Source organism: Chelonoidis abingdonii, chromosome 1 (assembly GCF_003597395.2).
Source record: "Chelonoidis abingdonii isolate Lonesome George chromosome 1, CheloAbing_2.0, whole genome shotgun sequence".
Classification (NCBI taxonomy): Eukaryota; Metazoa; Chordata; order Testudines; family Testudinidae; genus Chelonoidis; species Chelonoidis abingdonii.
Window position 1 is genome coordinate 303,792,803 of NC_133769.1, and position 18,447 is coordinate 303,811,249.

The 18,447-nt window shown below is 46.3% G+C and overlaps 1 protein-coding gene across 1 annotated transcript in view; it reads left to right on the forward strand.

Annotated features, from left to right (window-relative positions):
- DIAPH3 (diaphanous related formin 3) overlaps window positions 1–18,447 on the forward strand; it is a 560,319-nt gene that overhangs the window by 83,591 nt on the left and 458,281 nt on the right. Inside the window, exon 5 of the mRNA XM_075061558.1 lies at window positions 7,077–7,207. Within this exon, the coding sequence (XP_074917659.1) occupies window positions 7,077–7,207 (131 nt within the window). The remainder of the gene's footprint in view (window positions 1–7,076; window positions 7,208–18,447) is intronic.

Sequence of the window (18,447 nt, forward strand, 5' to 3'; positions counted from 1 at the left end):
CCTCCTTCAGTGGTCGGGCCAACTTTTCTATGATTTCCCACCTTTCCCCCTAATAGGCAAAGTCCTACAAAAAGTAAAAGCAGACAGGAAGCAGGTTATCCTCATAGCCCCGGATTGGGCCCGTCAACACTGGTACGGGACTCTCCTGCAACTCCTAATGGCTCCCCCACGGAGGCTGCCACTTTGCCTAGATCTCCTCTCCCAGGAAGGGGGATGCCTCCACCACCCAAACCTGGCTGTGCTTCACCTGACAGCGTGGTTGCTCCGTGGTTAGATGAGGAGCAGGGGAGGTATTCGGAGAACATCAAAAGAGTTCTGTTGGGAAGTAGAAAGCTGTCCACAGGACAGAGGTACCTGGCCAAATGGTCCAGGTTCTCTAGGTGGGTGAGGGAGTGGGGAACCTCTCCATCGTCCGCATCACTCCAACTCATTCTTGATTACCTCCTGTGCTTTAGAGGACCCAAGGGCTAGCTCCCGCCTCAGTTAGGGTGCATTTGGTGGCCGTATCGGCCCTCCACCCGCTGGTACAGGGCCACTCAGTCTTCTCCCACAATATGATCTCCCGCTTTCTAAAGGGTCTGGTTCATTCATTCCCATATGCTAGGCCCCCTGGGCCACAATGGGATCTAAATCTAGTGTTATCCCACCTTACAGGTCCTCCCTTTGAGCCCTTGACCACATGTTCCTGATTTCACCTGTCATGGAAAGTAGCATTCCTTGTTGCTATCACATCAGCCCATCATGTCTCAGAGCTTAGGGCCTTGATCTCGGATCCCCCGTATATGGTCTTCCAGAAGGATAAGGTCCAGATTCACCCACACCCCACTTTTCTCCTGAAGGTGGTCTCCGCCTTCCATGTGGATCAGGACATTTTCCTGCTGGTACTCTGGCCTAAGCCCCATTCCTCCAACAAATAGCGCTGCCTACACACGCTAGATGTGTGTAGGGTGCTGGCTTTTTACCTGGACCGAACCAGGCCGTTCCGGAAATCCTTGCAGCTGTTCGTTGCGACGGATGAGGGGACAACCAGTTTCCACCCAATGCCTTTCCTGCTGGATTATCTCATGCATACGCACGTGTTATGACCTGGCAGGGATATCCCCTGCCACCCAGAGGTGAAAGTAAGCCAGTACAGCCTGGTATGGAGTACAAGTAAAAAAAAATAAAAATAAAAGGTGCAGTAGTGTACCGGCAAAGAAGTGGAGCATTCAGTACTGGCTTACTTTTCACCTCTTTTTTTTGGCTGCATAACAAAAAGTTCAAACTCAAAGCTAATAAAAGCTTGGAAGGGGAAAACTCACGGTTACGTTTGTTTCTCTCACTCTCCTTCTCCAGCCAGGCTGCCTGACATGGCTAGGCTCCACGTTTCCCCGACTCCCGCCCTCAGCAGGGGCTCCCCTCTAGCTTGTAGCAGGGAGTAGGGGGACTGGCTGAGGGAGAAGCTTCCCCAGGTAGCCTGCTACCTGTATAAGAACAGTTTAAACTTAGCTGTTCATGCTGTGGTCTGAACCGTGGGATTCGGGGCTGTTTCTGGCATCCTTGTTTGTTTCACTCACGGTTGTTGGGTGTATGTGCGCGCCCAAAGCTGGGGCAGTTCTTTTCTGCCCCCAGGATGAGGTTATCTTCAATAATATAATACACAAAAAATACAGTCAATATCAGGAACCATTTCCAAGTTCAAATCTATCCGATTCCCTCCCCAACAGAAGATCATGGTTGTCCTGTCCAAACTGCTTGAAGATCCTCTTTGAAATGTTACTGTTTTTTTTTTTTTTTTTTTAAAAACAACACATGGAGAACATGGGTGGGAAGATGTGTTCTGCTGATCAGGGTTTATTTTGGGAAAGCAATTTTGGTAAAACAACTAAAGATTCACAGGGAAAGCAAATAGCCCGATAGGCAAAACCACAAAGGAATTGTAGGGGAAATCATTGTGACCTCCTTTGAAAAAAATAGTAGTTTTCATTCCACCCTCGTGATATATTGAATTAAACTCCTGAAATGTGCTTAGGACATAGGGGCTCAGATCTCTTTTTGTTTTGTTGGTGTCGGTGTCCTGCAGAATGCTGAGGCTGAAATTGACAAAACTTTCTTTAAGTATCTTGTATATTTCCCCAAAAACCCTGGGAGGTTCAGATCACCCGGTGAACAGCTAAGTTTAAACTGTTCTTATGCAGGCAGCAGGCTACCTGGGGAGGCTTCTCCCTCAGCCAGTTCCCCTGCTACAAACTAGAGGGGAGCCCCTGCTGAGAGCAGGGGTTGAGGGAACATGGAGCCTAGCCGCATCGGGCAGTCTGGTTGGAGGAGGAAGGAGAAGGAGAAAAATGTGACCGTGAGTTTTCAGTTTTTCAGGCTTATTCCAATAGTGAAGTTTTATTACAGACAGTACTGGTGGTGGTGGTGGTAGCTTTATTTTCTTTATCTAAGTCATGCAGTGGGGGGGATCCATGAAGTAATGTAGGAGAGATGGGTTGCTTGTGTTTGGACAATACGGTTAAAAAATGTAACTTCCACCCCAGGCCCCACCCCTTCTGTCTGAGGCCTCGCCCCTTCCGGGGGGGAGGGGAGAGTGGGACCTGTACCAGTAAGAGCTGTATTTTACTTTCACCCCTGCCGCCACCTATCATTAAGGCACATTCTACGACAGCTCAGGCCTCGTTGGCCGCCTATATACCTCATCCCTATCCAGGACATATGTAGAGCTGCCACGTGGTCCTCTATCCACACAATTTCTTCGCATTATGCAATGGTCTCCCAAGCACGGGATGACACCGGGTTTGGTAGGGCGGTAATGGATCCTGGAAACCCTTAAACTCCTACCCACCTCTTTCAGATATAGCTTGGAATCACTTGAAGAAAGGACAGTTACCTGTTCCATAACTGGCGTTCTTCAAGATGTGTTGCTCAGTGTATTCCACATCCTGCCCTCCTTCCCCTCTGTTGGAGTTGCCTGGCAAACAGGAACCGAGGGTGGGAGGAGTGCACGGCTCCCCTTATAGCGCAATATAGAGGCGCCACTCAAGGGATCACTGCAGTGCTCCTCCTATACGGGTACTGCTAAGGAAAAAACTTCCGTCACCGGCGCACATGGCGAGCACACACACCTACTGTGGAATACACATGAGCAGCACATCTTGAAGAATGCCAGTTATGGAACAGCTAACTGTCCTTTCCTTGATACTGCTCATTACCAGTGAGTCTCAAATGAAGACTCAAAAATAGTTTTGTTCCTACAGAATACATTTTGTATGATCTAACTTGGTCACTAGTTTAAAGTATTGCAATCTTATTTTGGCATCATGACTCTGAAATGTAGGAATTGCTGCATATGTACTCTGCTGGCCAGTGTGTTACATGTCTCACCCTCTGTGCTCAATTCATAGAAGATGAGTCTGTTAAAGTGTCCAGCTATAGAGCTTAGTTCAAGCTGTAGAGTCATGCATTTAGGTTTGGAAGTGCCTACTTCAGTCAATGTTGTGTTAGCGAAGATGGTGGTCATCACATACAGGTTACAACTACTTCCCTTCTTGATGAATAAATTTAGCACAGAAATCACAAGTAATTTTGGTAACCAAATAAGAAGCCACTCCATTTGTCTTTGTAATATATAGTGTTAAAGTAGTACCACTTGGATACCTTTTATTGTATGTTACCTGAACAGGTATGGCTTGGGAAATCCTTCAAGGCTCTTTAACTTAAATTCCTATCCCATGCAGTGTCAAATCTTGGTTGCACACCATGGGCATTTGGAACAGTGACTGTCACTGTAATATTTACAGAAGAGCTTTCTGGAAACGGTTTCCCAACCCTTATTCTTCTACTGTTAGGCGTAATATGGGCTTATGTATTGATCCAAAGTCTACTGTACCAAATAGGTTTTCTTGGCTTTTATTGTTATGAATACAAACTACATAAACACCTGGGAACCCAAATCATGGATCATGGTCCCATTGTGCTAATCACTATATAAACATGTAGCAAAAAGATGGTCCGTGTCTCAGAGGGCAATTAAAATTTCTTTTCATGTGGATTTAATGTGACAGCAGGAATAAATATGGTGTTATTATACAAGTGTGATGCAAGAACCTCTTAAATGCCATCTGACAAAGGGATGCAGAAAACCATAATGAACTGAGTTCTGGCATTTGCTCCCTTGTGGTGGCTTTGACAGATGAATCACTATATCATGTTGCAAATTATCATAATTACTTTTGCTTTCTTCTGACAACATCAAAATGCCCCATACAAAATAAACTCACAACCTCTGTGACAGAGATCCCTTTTATGAAGGATTCCATTTTTTAACAAACATTTCTCATCTGAGACCTGCACCAAACACATGCCTCATAGGATATTTATCCATAAGGAGTAAGATGTAAGATATTTACAGAGAGCTCCTAACTTGAGATTTATAATCATTGTGAGATGTATGTAGAGTAACTCCTCACTTAACGTTGTAGTTACGTTTCTGAAAAATGCAACTTTAAGTGAAATGATATGTTAAGCGAATCCAATTTCCCCATAAGAATTAATGTAAATAGGAGGGGTTAGGTTCTAGGGAAATTTTTTTTTTCACCAGACGAAAGACTTTTGTCTGGTGAAAATGTGTATTGTATCTGTATGTATATATCAAATAATACACACACAAAAATAAATTTTAAACAAACAATTGAATTGAATACACAGCAAAGATGATTGTGGAGCTTGAATGAAGTGGTGAAGTCGGAGGGTGGGATATTTCCCAGGGGATGCCTTGCTGCTAAAGATTAACTAGCAATTGGTTGAGCCCTCAAGGGTTAACTCGTTGTTAATGTAGCCTCACATTCTACAAGGCAGCACAAATGGAGAGAGGGGAGACAGCATGGCAGACAGACCCACCCTTTGTGGGAGATGAGCATTGCTCCTTTAAGTACACTGACCCCACTCTAAGCACACTGCCTTTTAAAGTTAATCAACAAGCTGAGACGGCAGCTGCTGCCAGGAAGCTCCCTCTGTCCTGAGCCCTGTCATGTGTCCCCCCTGTTCTGTGGAAGATGGGGTAAGTGGGGTGGAGGAGCAAGGGGGAAGGCGACACCGTGCCATTAGCCCCGTTCCACCCTCCCCCCCCACAACAAGCAGGAGGCTCTGGGGAGCAGCTCCAATGCAGAGGGCAGGAGCAGCATATGGCAGCGGGGAGGGTCAGCTGAACTGCTGGCAATTGATAGCCTGCTGGGTGGCGGCTGCACAGGGAACTTAGTAGGGGAATGGGGAGCTGATAGGGAGGCTGCTGGTCCACCCTGGTTCCAAGCCCCCACCAGCTTGCTGCAACGGGCTGCGCTTTCAGCAAGCAGTCGACAAAGCAGGCGGCTGCCAAACGACATTATGAGGGACTATTTGTACAACTTTAAACTAACATGTTCCCTGTTGATCAGCAATGCAATAACGAAACATTAACAGGGATGACTTTAAGTGAGGAGTTACTGTATGGGTAATATTTAAGGAGTAATGTATTGATATTGAAAGTATATTTTACATACTTAGAATAGAAATTAGTCATCTGGAGATATGTCTCGGTGACAGTCCATTTGTGCAGGGACTAGGAGGTTTGTCATCCCATTTGGCCATTGATGAAATGTGCGACTCAATTGTTTAGCTTTGCACAATATTAAGACTTGGGGAAACCATCAGAGGGAACAACAATCAGTCTAAACCACTTAAAGGAAGTGTATGCAGCTACTGCCCTGCATCTGTTGTTTCCTTCCTCCCCTGCCTCAGTCCATGCTGCCTTGTAGAGCATGAGACTACATTGACAGTGTATTAACCTTTAAGGGCTTAGCTGAGTGCTATTTCATCATTTAGCTGCAAGGCATTCCCTGGGAAATATTCCACCCTTTTACTCTGGGACCTCACCCAAGCTTCACAATCATTCGTTGCTGAGCACAATACTAAATGTTGAAAATTGTTTAAAACGTATACTGTACATGTACATAATGTCTTTTGTCTGGTGGAAAAAAAATTCCCTGTAACTTAAACCCTGCCCCCCCTCCTATTTGCATGAATTCTTATGGTGAAATTGGATTCGCTTAACGTTGTTTCACTTAAAGTTGCATTTTTCAGGAGCGTAACTAGAAATTTAAATGAGGAGTTACTGTATGCATAAATGTAAACTCAGGTTTGCATTTTATGCTTTTACTGTGTATTGTAACCATTTGTTTCCACCACTCTTATTACTTTAGTCTTTCTTACAACAAAACAAAAGTAAGTTTATTTAAGTGCTCACAAGTGCTATGTGGTTTAGAGCAGCTGTGGTTTAAGGTAAAACTTGTAAATAAGGGTGTACTGTACCTCTGGGTGCAGATGATCTGGCATTTTGGTGAGTATCCAGTGTCGGGCTGGGTATCGCAGGGGAATGATTCAAACAGTGTTTTAATGATTCAACACCTGTTTTATTCCAGTCACTTTTCTCAGTACCTTAAAACTTTTTGAGACGATCTGTAAAGATAACAGACAGACTCATTTTTCATGTATGCTACATTTTGAGTATCTTTGCTACAATTATCTTGGACTTGATTCATTATAATTACCCTTTTTTTTTTTCTGTTGTACTTTAATGTTCTGATATTAAGAGGTAATCAAAAGCTTTGCTGTTTTTCTGCTTAGTGAAACAGCCATAAAATGTCAAGTTTTCACTGCTGTAAAACATTTTATAGTTGAATTATGTATTTTTGGTACATTCTGGGTATTCTTCTCTCTTCCTTTGTTATGCTGTTAAAACATTCATTTATAATCTAAATATCATGCTACACTGAACATACCTGGGCTTTGTCTTACTGACAGGTGTTGCTTTTTGACTTTTTTGCTTGGTTTATTTGCAGTCATTTTACTGAAAACTCAAACAACGTATGATACAACTTCAAATATTGCAACCTGTTTGTTTTACTCACAGTTTAGGGTAATGTTATGGTACAGTTCCTAAAATGTTTGTTTTTTGTTAAGCATCAGGAATCAAGGTTTTCTCATAAATAGCAATTGTACTGGGTAATCTGTATAAACTAATTGTGTAGAGAAAGAAAATAAGTGTGACTTTCGTCTTGCAGGGAAGCCTCAAGAGCAGCCGACAGATTACAGCACAGGAATTCATCCTGGAACTAAAATCTGGAGCAACAGATGAAAGACTTGTCACTTGCTTAGAATCTCTACGGGTTTCTTTGACCAGTAACCCTGTCAGGTAATTCCTCCATCTGCTAGGGCATACTGCAACATTTAACAACGTTCTGTAGTCTTTTATCATAGAATTTTATAATAAATTCTCTTCTAAATAAAATGAAAAAGTGAGTTTAAGTATGCATACTTTGATGCTATTTGGTTTAATTTACCTCTGTTAATGTTGTTCTGGTTTTAAAGCTGTCTGTACATTTTTTTTTTTTTTTTTTTTTTTCCTTTTCAGGTTCTCTCATTGTTACGTAGGCTCTCATTTTCTTCCAGACAAGAAAAGAGTAAGGGACAAAATGTGAAGCAATTTTTATATCCAAAGAATAGTCAATTCTGGCTCCATCTGAATGCTACATAAGGATATGTCAGTGTTGTTGTAGTTGCGTTGGTTCTAGAACAGGGGTTGGCAACCTCTGGCACGCAGCTTGCCAGGATAAGTATCCTGGCGGGCTGGGCCAGTTTGTTTACCTGCTGTGTCCGCAGATTCGGCTGATTGTGGCTCCCACTGGCTGCGGTTTGCTGCTCCAGGCCAATGGGGGCTGTGGAAAGTGGCATGGGCCAAGGGGTATTTTGGCTGCAGCTTCCCACCAAAGCTCGCCCAGGCGTCGTCATCTTTGTCGTGCTGTCGCCGAGATCTCAAGGGTGCGCCCCTATGCGGCACTGCTCCCTGTACCCCCAGCACCAGTAGGACCATTTGTGGCACCTGTCTGTGCCCCTGCCCCCCACCGGTCTTCGGAGGATAATGACTTCTCAAGCTTGGAGGCCCAATTCATCCCCTTGCCCAGGCAACATGACGGGTTCTGGAGAGTGTGTCCACGACATTGGTGCTGACCTGGCAGCAGAGCCTGGGGCCAACCTAATGACCTTATTGGAATCCTTGAGGCAATCCCGTTAGGCCGGTGTCCCACTCCTGCCAGCCCTCGATGGCTCTTTCAGATAGGCTGACGGTGGCTCCGCGGTACCCATGGCTCCAGACTTGGTTCAGGACTTCCCCGAGGCTGCTGCGGGTGGGGAGCAATCGGTATCCACTTCAAGGCTGTCCTCCCAGAAGGCTGAGGGGAAATATGATTGCTCTTTATAAATATATCAAAGGGATAAATACCAGGGAGGGAGAACAATTATTTAAGCTCAGTACCAATATGGACACAAGAACAAATGGATATAAACTGGCCATCAGGAAGTTTAGACTTGAAATTAGACGAAGGTTTCTGACCATCAGAGGAGTGAAGTTCTGGAATAGCCTTCCGAGGGGAGCAGTGGAGGGAAGAGACATATTTGGCTTCAAGACTAAGCTTGATAAGTTTATGAAAGGGATGGTGTGATGGGATAACCTAATTTTTGCAGTTAATTGATCTTTGACTATTAGCGGTAAATACGCCCAATGGCCTGTAATGGGACACTAGATAGGGTGGGATCTGAGTTACTACAGAGAATTTTTTCCTGGATATTTGGTGAAGCTTAGAGAGGGGTTCATGCTAGCTTCTCAGCTTATGAACGCTAAGGTTCAAATCTGAGTAGGAAAGCTATGACAGGCTGGTAAGTCTTGCCCACATGCTCAGGGTTTAACTGATCGCCATATTTGGGGTTGGGAAGGAATTTTCCTCCAAGGCAGATTGGCAGGGATCCTGGGGGTTTTTCACCTTCCTCTGCAGCATGGGGCACAGGCCACTTGCTGGAGGATTCTTTGTGCCTTGAAGTCTCTAAACCACAAGTTGAGGACTTGAATAGCTCAGACATAGGTCAGGGGTTTGTTAAAGGAGTGGGTGGTTGAGATTCTGTGGCCTGCGTTGTGCAGGAGGTCAAACTATTAGATCATAATGGTCCCTTCTGACCTTATGTCCTATGAGTCTAAGGCTATGTCTACACTATGGGATTATTCCAATTTTACATAAACCGGTTTTGTAAAACAGATTGTATAAAGTCGAGTGCACGTGGCCACACTAAACACATTTATTTCGCGTGTGCACCATTCTGAAGTAGGTCGATGTCCGGAGCCGTTGCCACTGTGGTCAGGCTATCCGTAGCATCATCCATAGTTCCGCATTCCCCCCGCCCATTGGAATCTGGGTTGAGATCTCAATGCAAAAACATGTGCGGTGATTCGGTAAATAGTCTCAACTCAATCCTCTTCCTGAAAGCACAAGAGCCAACAATCATTTGCGCCCTTTGCTCTGGATGCCCTGGCAGAATCCAAGGCAGGCAACCATGACCCCGTTTTGCTTTTTTCACTGGTCACGTAGTGACCGACGCGACAAATGCAGTACTGCACTGCTACCAACACATCATTTGCAATGCAGATAGGCAAGATCATTAACCATCCTATTGCATACCGCTGCCAGCCATGGTAATGCGAGATACGTACATCCCATTGTACTGCTGGGCTGTCATGGGTGCCCCTGGCCCTCCTGAGTTGCCGGGCGCATGACAAAATGGGAATGACTCATCCGGCATCTCTTTAAGTTTGTCTAAAAAAAATGTCAGTCCGGGCCTAAAAGAACGTACAGAAACAGAGAGCACAGGCCCTCGGGGGTGTCAGACCCCGATATCCCACAGAATGCTGAGCTCAGCCAGTCTAGGGCTGCTCCTGCATAAACCCACCCGTGCGTCCCTCCTCCCCAAACCCTCCTGGCTACCGTGCAGGCCCTCCATTTGTTTATAAAGTACAAAGAAGCAGAAAAAAACACGGGGACTAGTGAAAGATGAGCGGAGAACCCCAGCGTAAAGTCCATGAAACATGAAGGTCGCGGAGAGCCGCCCGCCCCCGCGCGTGTGATAGCCAACGCAAAGTACAGAACTTTCTAAACATAAAGGGAGGCGAGAGCCTCACCCCTCCATCTAGAGCGATTACCACCATCGACCAGCACAGAATGACAGGATCATTCCCATTAACTCAGGCGCCCCCGCGACCACCAAGCCGCCAGGACACTCATGTCTCGCTGAGGAACAGCAATGTAACCACTGCCACGGAGACGGGAAATGCGTTTCATTGCTCAGCAACCCGCTACCACACATCAGTAACATAGGGCAATGAGAAAAGGCGAAAACGCGTTTTCCACTTGCGGCGCGAATTATTAAATGGACGACATAAGTACCCTAAACACCATGAAAGTGTTTTGATCCCTTCAGGGCATCGGGAGCCGGTCAAGAGCAAGAACAAACCTTCGATACTGCGACGGTGGATACGCGAGCCCATACCCCTTCCCTCCCCCATCGTGACGTTCCCATTTGATTCTGGCTTCATTAATGCTGCACCCAGACATGTGTGTGGCCTCTGTCGCCATACGCTGAGATTTTTTCGCAAGCTTCATTTGCTTCTGTAACGACCTGAAGAACAGATTCCCCCAATACACGCACAAATCACTGCCCCTACATCCAGCGAGCCTTGGATGGGACGCATCGCACCACCCGGGCGAGAGCTCCATGCTGGGCAAACAGGAAACGAAATTCAAAATTTCGCGGGGCTTTTCCTGTCTACCTGGCCGGTGCATCCAAGTTCAGATTGCTTTCCAGAGCAGTCACAATGGTGCACTGTGGGATACTGCCCGGAGGCCAATGCCGTCGATTTGCGGCCACACTAACCCTAATCTGACATGGTAATACCTATTTCAGTGCTACTCCTCTCATCGGGGAGAAGTACAGGAATAGGTTTAAAGAGCCCTTTATATCGATATAAAGGGCCTCGTGTGGACGGGTGCAGGGTTAAATCAGTTTAACGCTGTTAAATTTGGTTTAAACGCGTAGTGTAGACCAGGCCTGAGACACCCCTGGACCTCCCCTGGTTCTCCAATCATCGAGAAGATGTGGTGGTGGGGCTTTTCAGAGCTAGCTCACTGGACGATTGCTGCGAGCATCAGGCAGTGGCCCGCAGGGTGGCATTGAACTTGGGCCTCAAGGCGGAAGAGATGGAGGCGCAGATGGGCACATTCATATAAGGTGCTCTCCAGGTGTGCCCCAGTGTGGGTTACACTCCTGGTACACAAGGGGATCCTGAACATTGCCAAAACCATCTGGCAAACCCAGTATTTCATCCCGCCCACCTCTAAAAGGGCAGAAAAGAAGTACTTAGTTCCCGTAAAAGGGGTCAAATCTTTGTACTCTCACCCACCACTGGCGTCATTGGTCGTGATGGCAGAAGATAAAAGGGACAAGCAGAGAGCCACCAGTTCCACCAATAAGAATAAAGAGGCAAAGAAACTAGATTTGTTTAGTCATAAAATTTATTCTATGGCCAGCCTCCAGTTTCGGGTGGCGAACTACCAGGTCTCACTTGGCTGCTATAGTTTTAACTTGGAGTACTTGAACTTGAGGAGAGAGCCCCACATGTCCTAGGAGGTGGCCCAGGAGTTCACGACCCTGGTGTGAAAGGGGACCACAGCAGCCCGGTGCTCTCTCCAGATGGTCTGGGATGCAGCCGATTCAGCTGCCTAAGCGATCGCGTCTCGTGGTGGTTATGTGGCAAAGTTCCTGGTTCCAGACTACCACCCTGTCCCAGGAGATGCAGACCTCTATCAAGGTCCTCCTGTTTGATGGTGTCGGCCTGTTTTCCGACCAAATGGAGGTGTGTCTGCATGGCCTGAAGGATACGAGGGTGACCCTCTGCACCCTGGGGATGCATGCTCCTCAGATGTCCAGGCAGCTGTTCCGGTCTCCTCCACCACCTAGACAATGGCAGCCTCGATAGGGCTTGCAATAAAGAAGAGATGCTGCTTTTAAGCGCCACCACCCTTCGTCATCCCGATCTCCTGGACAGCCTGGCCTAGTGCTAGAAGTGCTCTTTTTGAGGGTGCGCTTGGGAGCCAACTGCCTGGATCCTTCCAACACTTTTCTCGGTTGCCTTTCTCCCCTACCGCTCGGCCTGGTTGCAGGTTTTACGTTGGACCGTTGGATCCTGGACGTAGTGCCTTGGTACTACACCCTGCAATTTTTGGCCACTTCTGCCTCCTGCTCTCCCACCCACTTCCCCGTCCCTCTTCAGGGATCCTTCTCAAGAGCAACTCCTCATTCAGGAGGTCAAAAATCTCCAAGGCTTAGGGGCTGTGGAGGAGGTTCCTCAGGATATGCAAGGAAGAGTATTCTACTCCTCCTACTTCCTAATCTCGATGTCAGAACAGGGACTCAGACCCACTCTGGATCTGTGAGGCCTCAAGAAGTTGCTCATGAAGTCGAAATTGCGCATGATATTCCTGGCCTCCATCATCCCTTCCCTGGATCTGGTGGACTGGTATGCTGCTCTCCATTTTGAAGGACACTTACTTCCCTGTCTCCATATTCCCAGGACACAGACATTTCCTGTATTTCCTAGTGGCGGGATTGCATTTCCAGTTTACAGCGCTACCTTTTGGCCTGTCCTCGGCCCCCAGGGTGTTCATGAAATACATGGCGCTGGTGGTGGCTTACCTGAGGTGTTGAGGGGTCAAGATCTTCCCGTATCTCGATGATTGATTGGCTCATCAAGGGCAGTTCTCTGGAGCAGAGCCAGAGGAACTTCGATCTGGTGTACTCCACTTGCAGCAATTTGCGTCTGCTGATTAAATACAGAAAAATCCACGTTAACACCTATTTAACATGTAGAGTTCATCAGAGTGGTTCTTGACTCCACGTGGACCAGGGCCTTCCTAACGGAAGCGTGCTTTCAAGCAATGTCAGTCTTGATTGGCCACAAAGAGTCAACTGCTCACCACGGTCCACATGTGCCTGCGTCTTGTGGGCCACATGGCTGTGTGTACCTACGTGGTAAGCCACGCCCGACTTCATCTGAGGCCCCTGAAGCATGGCTGGCCTCGGTCTACATTCCAAGTAGGCACCCCTTGGACCTGAGTGGTCACAAGGTCTCATCTCTGGACTGGTGGCAAGATCCCAAGCTAGTGCTGCAGGGAGTCCCCTTCGTGACCCCATCGTCCTCACTCACCTTGGTCTCGGACGTATTGGATCTGGGCTGGAGGGCCCATGTGGGTGAGCATAACACCTAGGGCCGTTGGCTGCAACGCGACTTAGCCCTCCATATCTATGTCAGGGAGCTTAGGGTAGTTAAACTGGTGTGCCAGGCTTTCTTGCTGCACCTGAAAGGCAAGGTGGTGCAGGTAATGGTGGACAATACTGCGGCAACGTACCGGTGGGAAGGCGTATGTCAGCGCTCAGCCTCTGGGACTTTTGTGTGTGGCATGCCATTCATTTGGTGGTCGCCCACTTGCCTAGAGCCAAGAATATCCTGGAGGGTTGCCTTAGTGGAATCTTCTCGTCTTGTCAAGATTGGCGGTTCCATCTGGAGGTGGTCAGCCTAGTTTTCCGCGAGTGGGGAACAGTTTGCGTCCAGAAAGAACAGGAAGCGCCATGTATTCTGTTCTCTGCTGGGCGTGGAAAAGGGCTGCCTGGTTGGGAGCGCTGATGTACGCCTTCCCACTGGTGCCATTAATCCTCAGAGTCCTGCTCAAGGTGAAGCAAGACACAGTGATGATGATTCTCATAGCCCCGGCATGGCCTCAGTAGCACTGGTTTGCCATGCTTCTGAGCCTTGCAACAGGCACCCTGTTGCAGTTGCCTCTTTGGCTGGATCTGCTGTCCCAGAACCACAGGAATCTGCTCCATCTGAACCTGATGGCGCTGCATTTGATGGCCTTGTTTCTGAGTGGGGAAGAATGGCAGTGTTCCGGTGTCCAGCAGGTCCTTCTGGGCAGCAGGAAACCGTCCACCAGGCTACCTAAGTGGCTAAGAGGAAGTAGTTCACATATTGGACCTCAGATCGCCGCATCCAGGTGGAAGAGGGCCCCACTGCATGATATCCTGGACTGGGTTTGCTGCACCTTAAGCTCCAGAGTCTGTCGCTGTCCTCTGTCAGGGTGCACCTGGCGACCATTTCAGTTTTCTATCCTCCGTTTCACTGGAGGTCGGTGTTCACCCATCCTATGATGGCGCAGTTCCTGAAACCTCTAGAGTGCCTTTACCTGCATGTTCAAGACCGGGTCCCTCCTTTGTACCTGAACTTTGTGCTATCCAGGCTCACGGACCCTCCTTGAGCCCCTGGCTACCTGATCCCTTCTGCTTCTCTTCTGGAAGATCTCCTTTTTGGTTGCTATAACTTCGGCCTATAGAGTATCTGAGATCAGGGTACTCATGTCAGAGCTGCCTTAGACAATCTTCTGTAAGGACAAGGTTGAGCTGTGTCCGCACCTGGCTTTTCTCCCGAAGGTCATCCCCAGTTCCATACTGGTTGGGACACATACCTACCGGTCTTTTGCCCGAAGCTTCGTACTACGGTTGATGAACACAGGCTGCATACTCTGAATATCCTGCGGGCATTGGCCTTCTACACAGAGGATGAAGCCATTCTGTAAGTCTACACAATTGTTTGCTGCTGTCATGGCCGGGTTGCCTAGTGTCTCCCCAGAGAATCTCATCCTGGATTATAGCCTGCATCCGCTATTGCTATGAGATGGCAAAGGTGTCCCCCCTAGCGATTTGTGATGGCTCACTTGAGTAGGGCACAGGCTTCATGGTCAGCCTTTGTCACTCAAGTGCCGATCTAGGAAATTTTGCGAGCCGCTCTGACAAAATGGTTATATTCTTGATGTGTTGTTTGAATACTGAGTGGAGAGTATTGACTTGGGAAGGTTGCCGGGGAGTTTTGCTGGGACTACCTGTATTGGGGAAGGGGGCATACCTGAGTATGAGAACCCAGGAGGGGGTTGGAGGTCAGGTAACACTTCGGCCTGGGAAACTGGACAAAGGACACAAAGACTAGGGGAGAGCCGGAGGGAGGCTGAGTGAGAGGCTAGGGGTAGTTTCAGTTTGGAGCTCCAGAGAAATGGAGAGGGGCGCTCTGACGGGGCTTGGGCTCCCTGACGGGGCTGTGGCCTCCTTGGGGCCCTAAGATGGTCCTAACTAAAGGGGGTCCTGTTGTCTATACCGGCAAGACCTGTTTTGGACTGTGTTCCTGTAGTCTAAATAAACCTTTGGTTTTATTGGCTGGCTGAGTGTTGTGGTGAATCACAGGAAGCCGGGGGTGCAGGGCCTTGTCTCCCCTACACTTTGTGACAGCCACAACCTGGTAGTCTGTCCACACATTTGCTTTGCAGTGTGCACTGACCCAGCAAGCTTGGGCTGATGCTGGTTTCAGCAGGTTAGTACTCCAATCTGCAAGACTGTGAACTCCAAGCCCACTTCGAGGGTTTCTGCTTGAAGGACATAAATCCACACTGTGTAGAGGTTAAGCATCGGAGTTTATTACACACAGCCCTGGCGAAGTGTCACCTGGCTTATCAGGCTCAGAGACTGTCAATCAATTGATTACAATAGAACATGTAGATTTTCCATGGGTGGGGAAAGTGACGGGGTAGGCAGTTCCACACCCCGGGATAGGTTTTGCAGCAAGACAAGATAGCACATTAGCCAATGGTTAAAAGGTTACATAATGTCTCAACCCATGGTCTCAAGTTAGCAAGTTAACATTTAATTAATACTTTGATAAAATGTTATTAGTATAAAATATATATGTTGAATTCTGATTTGGGGTCCATAGGAATGGAACAACTCCTCTGATTGTCCAGCAGGTGTATTCCTAGGGGTTAAAGCAAAGAAACAATGAAAATATGGCAATAAAGATTGTCCCCTTTATGTCTTAAGGCAGGCATTGGTCCCTGGGAAGAGAGGTGGAAGGATGCCATATCTTATACTGACATGCCAACTTTTCACAAACTCAGGGTTGGATCTGTGAGAAGAATGTTCCCTACAGAAGAGACTGACACAATAGGAACAGGGATCCTTTGTTCAATTTGCAACTCTGAATAAGACACAATTATTTAGTTCTTAGCTCCAACACCTGGCAATTTGCTGACCAGGCCTATTTTAGCAAAATAAGATTTGTTTACCCCCGCTTTCTCTTATATAATCACTATTTGCTAGGCCTCTGGTCTCTTGACCAGACTCTGGACTTTGTGTCTGAGAAAGAGCTGGCACAATCCATATACCAGGTTGTTATATAAAATGCGCATGGATTTTAACCCTTCACTGCTTGTGAGTCCCATACAATGGAATCAACATGAGCAAGCACTCGAAGAAGAAACAAGTGTTACTTGCCTTGCGTAACTATTCTTTGAGATGGGTTACTCATGTCGTTCCATTATCCGTGCTCCTGCCTTGTCGTCATAGTTGTTGGCAAGAAGGAATGGACGTGAGCAACATATTTAGAAGAACAACAGTTAGAAAGGCAAGTAAGGTTTTTTCCCCTCTTTCCACGTGGAATGTTTTAGTTTTTGTTCATCTACTGGGAAATGATAATCTTGGAGGCTAAGTTCAGCCTGTCTCCATTGTATAGGGTTGTTCCATAAGACTTGTAATGCTATTTATGCACTAGCTGTTTTGAAAGGATAATTGTTCCTAACTGTGTTACCAAGTGTTCCGGTGGATTCTCCATCACTAGCCATTTTTAAATCAAAATTAGCTTTTTCTAAAATGTTCTAGTTCAAATAAAAAGTAATTCTGGGAAATCCCATGGCCTGTGTTTTACAGGTCAGACTAGATAATCACAATGGTCCCTTCTGGCCTTATAGTTTATGGAGAAAACAACAAACTACTCCCTCACACTGCAGAACTTAGATTTTACAGCTCCTACATCCGCTTCATTGTAGAAGGTATGTATTTAGGGTGCTACTTTGAAATTGGTGCCTGGTGATGTTCCACTATAACTTTATTGGGACATAAGCAGCAGGAATAGGCATCACTTTTCCCTTTTGAAAAGCTAGCTTTGGAAGGATAACCACCAACACAATCCATATACATAAGTGCTTGCTTGTTTCAGCATATTATGTAAAATGACAGCACAAGATAGTCATGATACTACTGTTTTTTCTCCTTTAGAGGAATAGTTTTAGGTTATGTGGGGTGATTGGCTCAGTGCTGAATGTGGCACAGAAGGTATTGTCTATTTGTTACTGGCTCACCTGAGCCAGTGGGCATCTTGCAAAGTCTGTTTGCCATAATATTACAGTAATAAACTGATATTTATCTCAAGATGGCCACCTGGGCTTTTAAGTTCCATAACATAAAACAATCTTTTGCTGGTTTAGCCAAAAGCAGGGGCTAGTTAAGCCTCTCAGGAAGTTGGGTTTCCTGGTTAAGACAATGAAAAATCTTTCCTAACTTTGCCTAGCATCACCCAGGACTGATGTCTGTAGGAAACAGCTAGACATTTTAATCTGGCCTGCTCTCCTCTTATTGGCTTCTTTCTTCCTACTTCCATCCCTTTCAATGGCATTTCTAGGCAGTTCTTGGTGGTGTAAGCTAATTTTTGTCACCTCTACAACACACCACCCTCAGATGGGATACGCCAAGTTGGAGGCATCTCCAGAAGGTGGTACCCAACACCTGGTACACCATGTCTCACCCTTTTCCAAGGATACAAAAGGAAGCTCTTTGGATATAAACATTGCTTCACGTTTTCTATCTGAAAGAAGAAGAGGAGTTCTTGCATGTATTTTGTCTTTTTTTAACCAAAAATCTTATTTAAAAATGGTAAAAGTGACAGACAAGTGGAACTTGCAGTTTGAACAGACAATATAAAAATGCACTATGTTCCTCCACACCTTCACTTTTTAATAATATGGATGTAGGACCTCAGTTTTATTGGTGGGGGTTAGCATTTGTTGATTTTTCTGGAAGAAGGAAATTTTGAGGAGGAATTTGAGATGAATGAATACTTGGGTTAGGAACAATATTTTATGTAAGTGGTTCAATATAAAGTGACAGGGAAATGAAGGGTAAGGTAAGGGGAGATACAGTGGCAGGGGAAAGGGAGTGGAGGGCTAGCTGTGGGAAGTGAGAGAAGAGATTAAGCGTATAAAAATGAGGATGTGAAGCTTAAACTAGACAGAGAATGCAAGAGGAATTTGGTGAAGGTATTTGAAGGAAGGAGTAATGTGAGCTAAGCAACATTTAAAAGTGATACTATTTAGCTTCATTTGACTGGAATATGGTAACTGGAACAGCCTGTAGCCTGATTTGGGGTGTGTTAGTAATGTTGATTTATCCACGTAATTTAATTTTACTTAATTATTATTAATAGTATGGGTTTAGTCTCGCCAATTTGATCGGAAGATAAAAGTTCATCTTGAATCAGGCTTAATAGAGTTTATAAAAGGACCTTTGGGGGTATGACAGAAAGCTCAACTGAGACAGATATAGTCATAAAGACCTTTTATTAAAATCAATGAAATAGTAAGCAAATGGTAAAACAGAACAGGGATCGGCAACCTCTGGCACGCG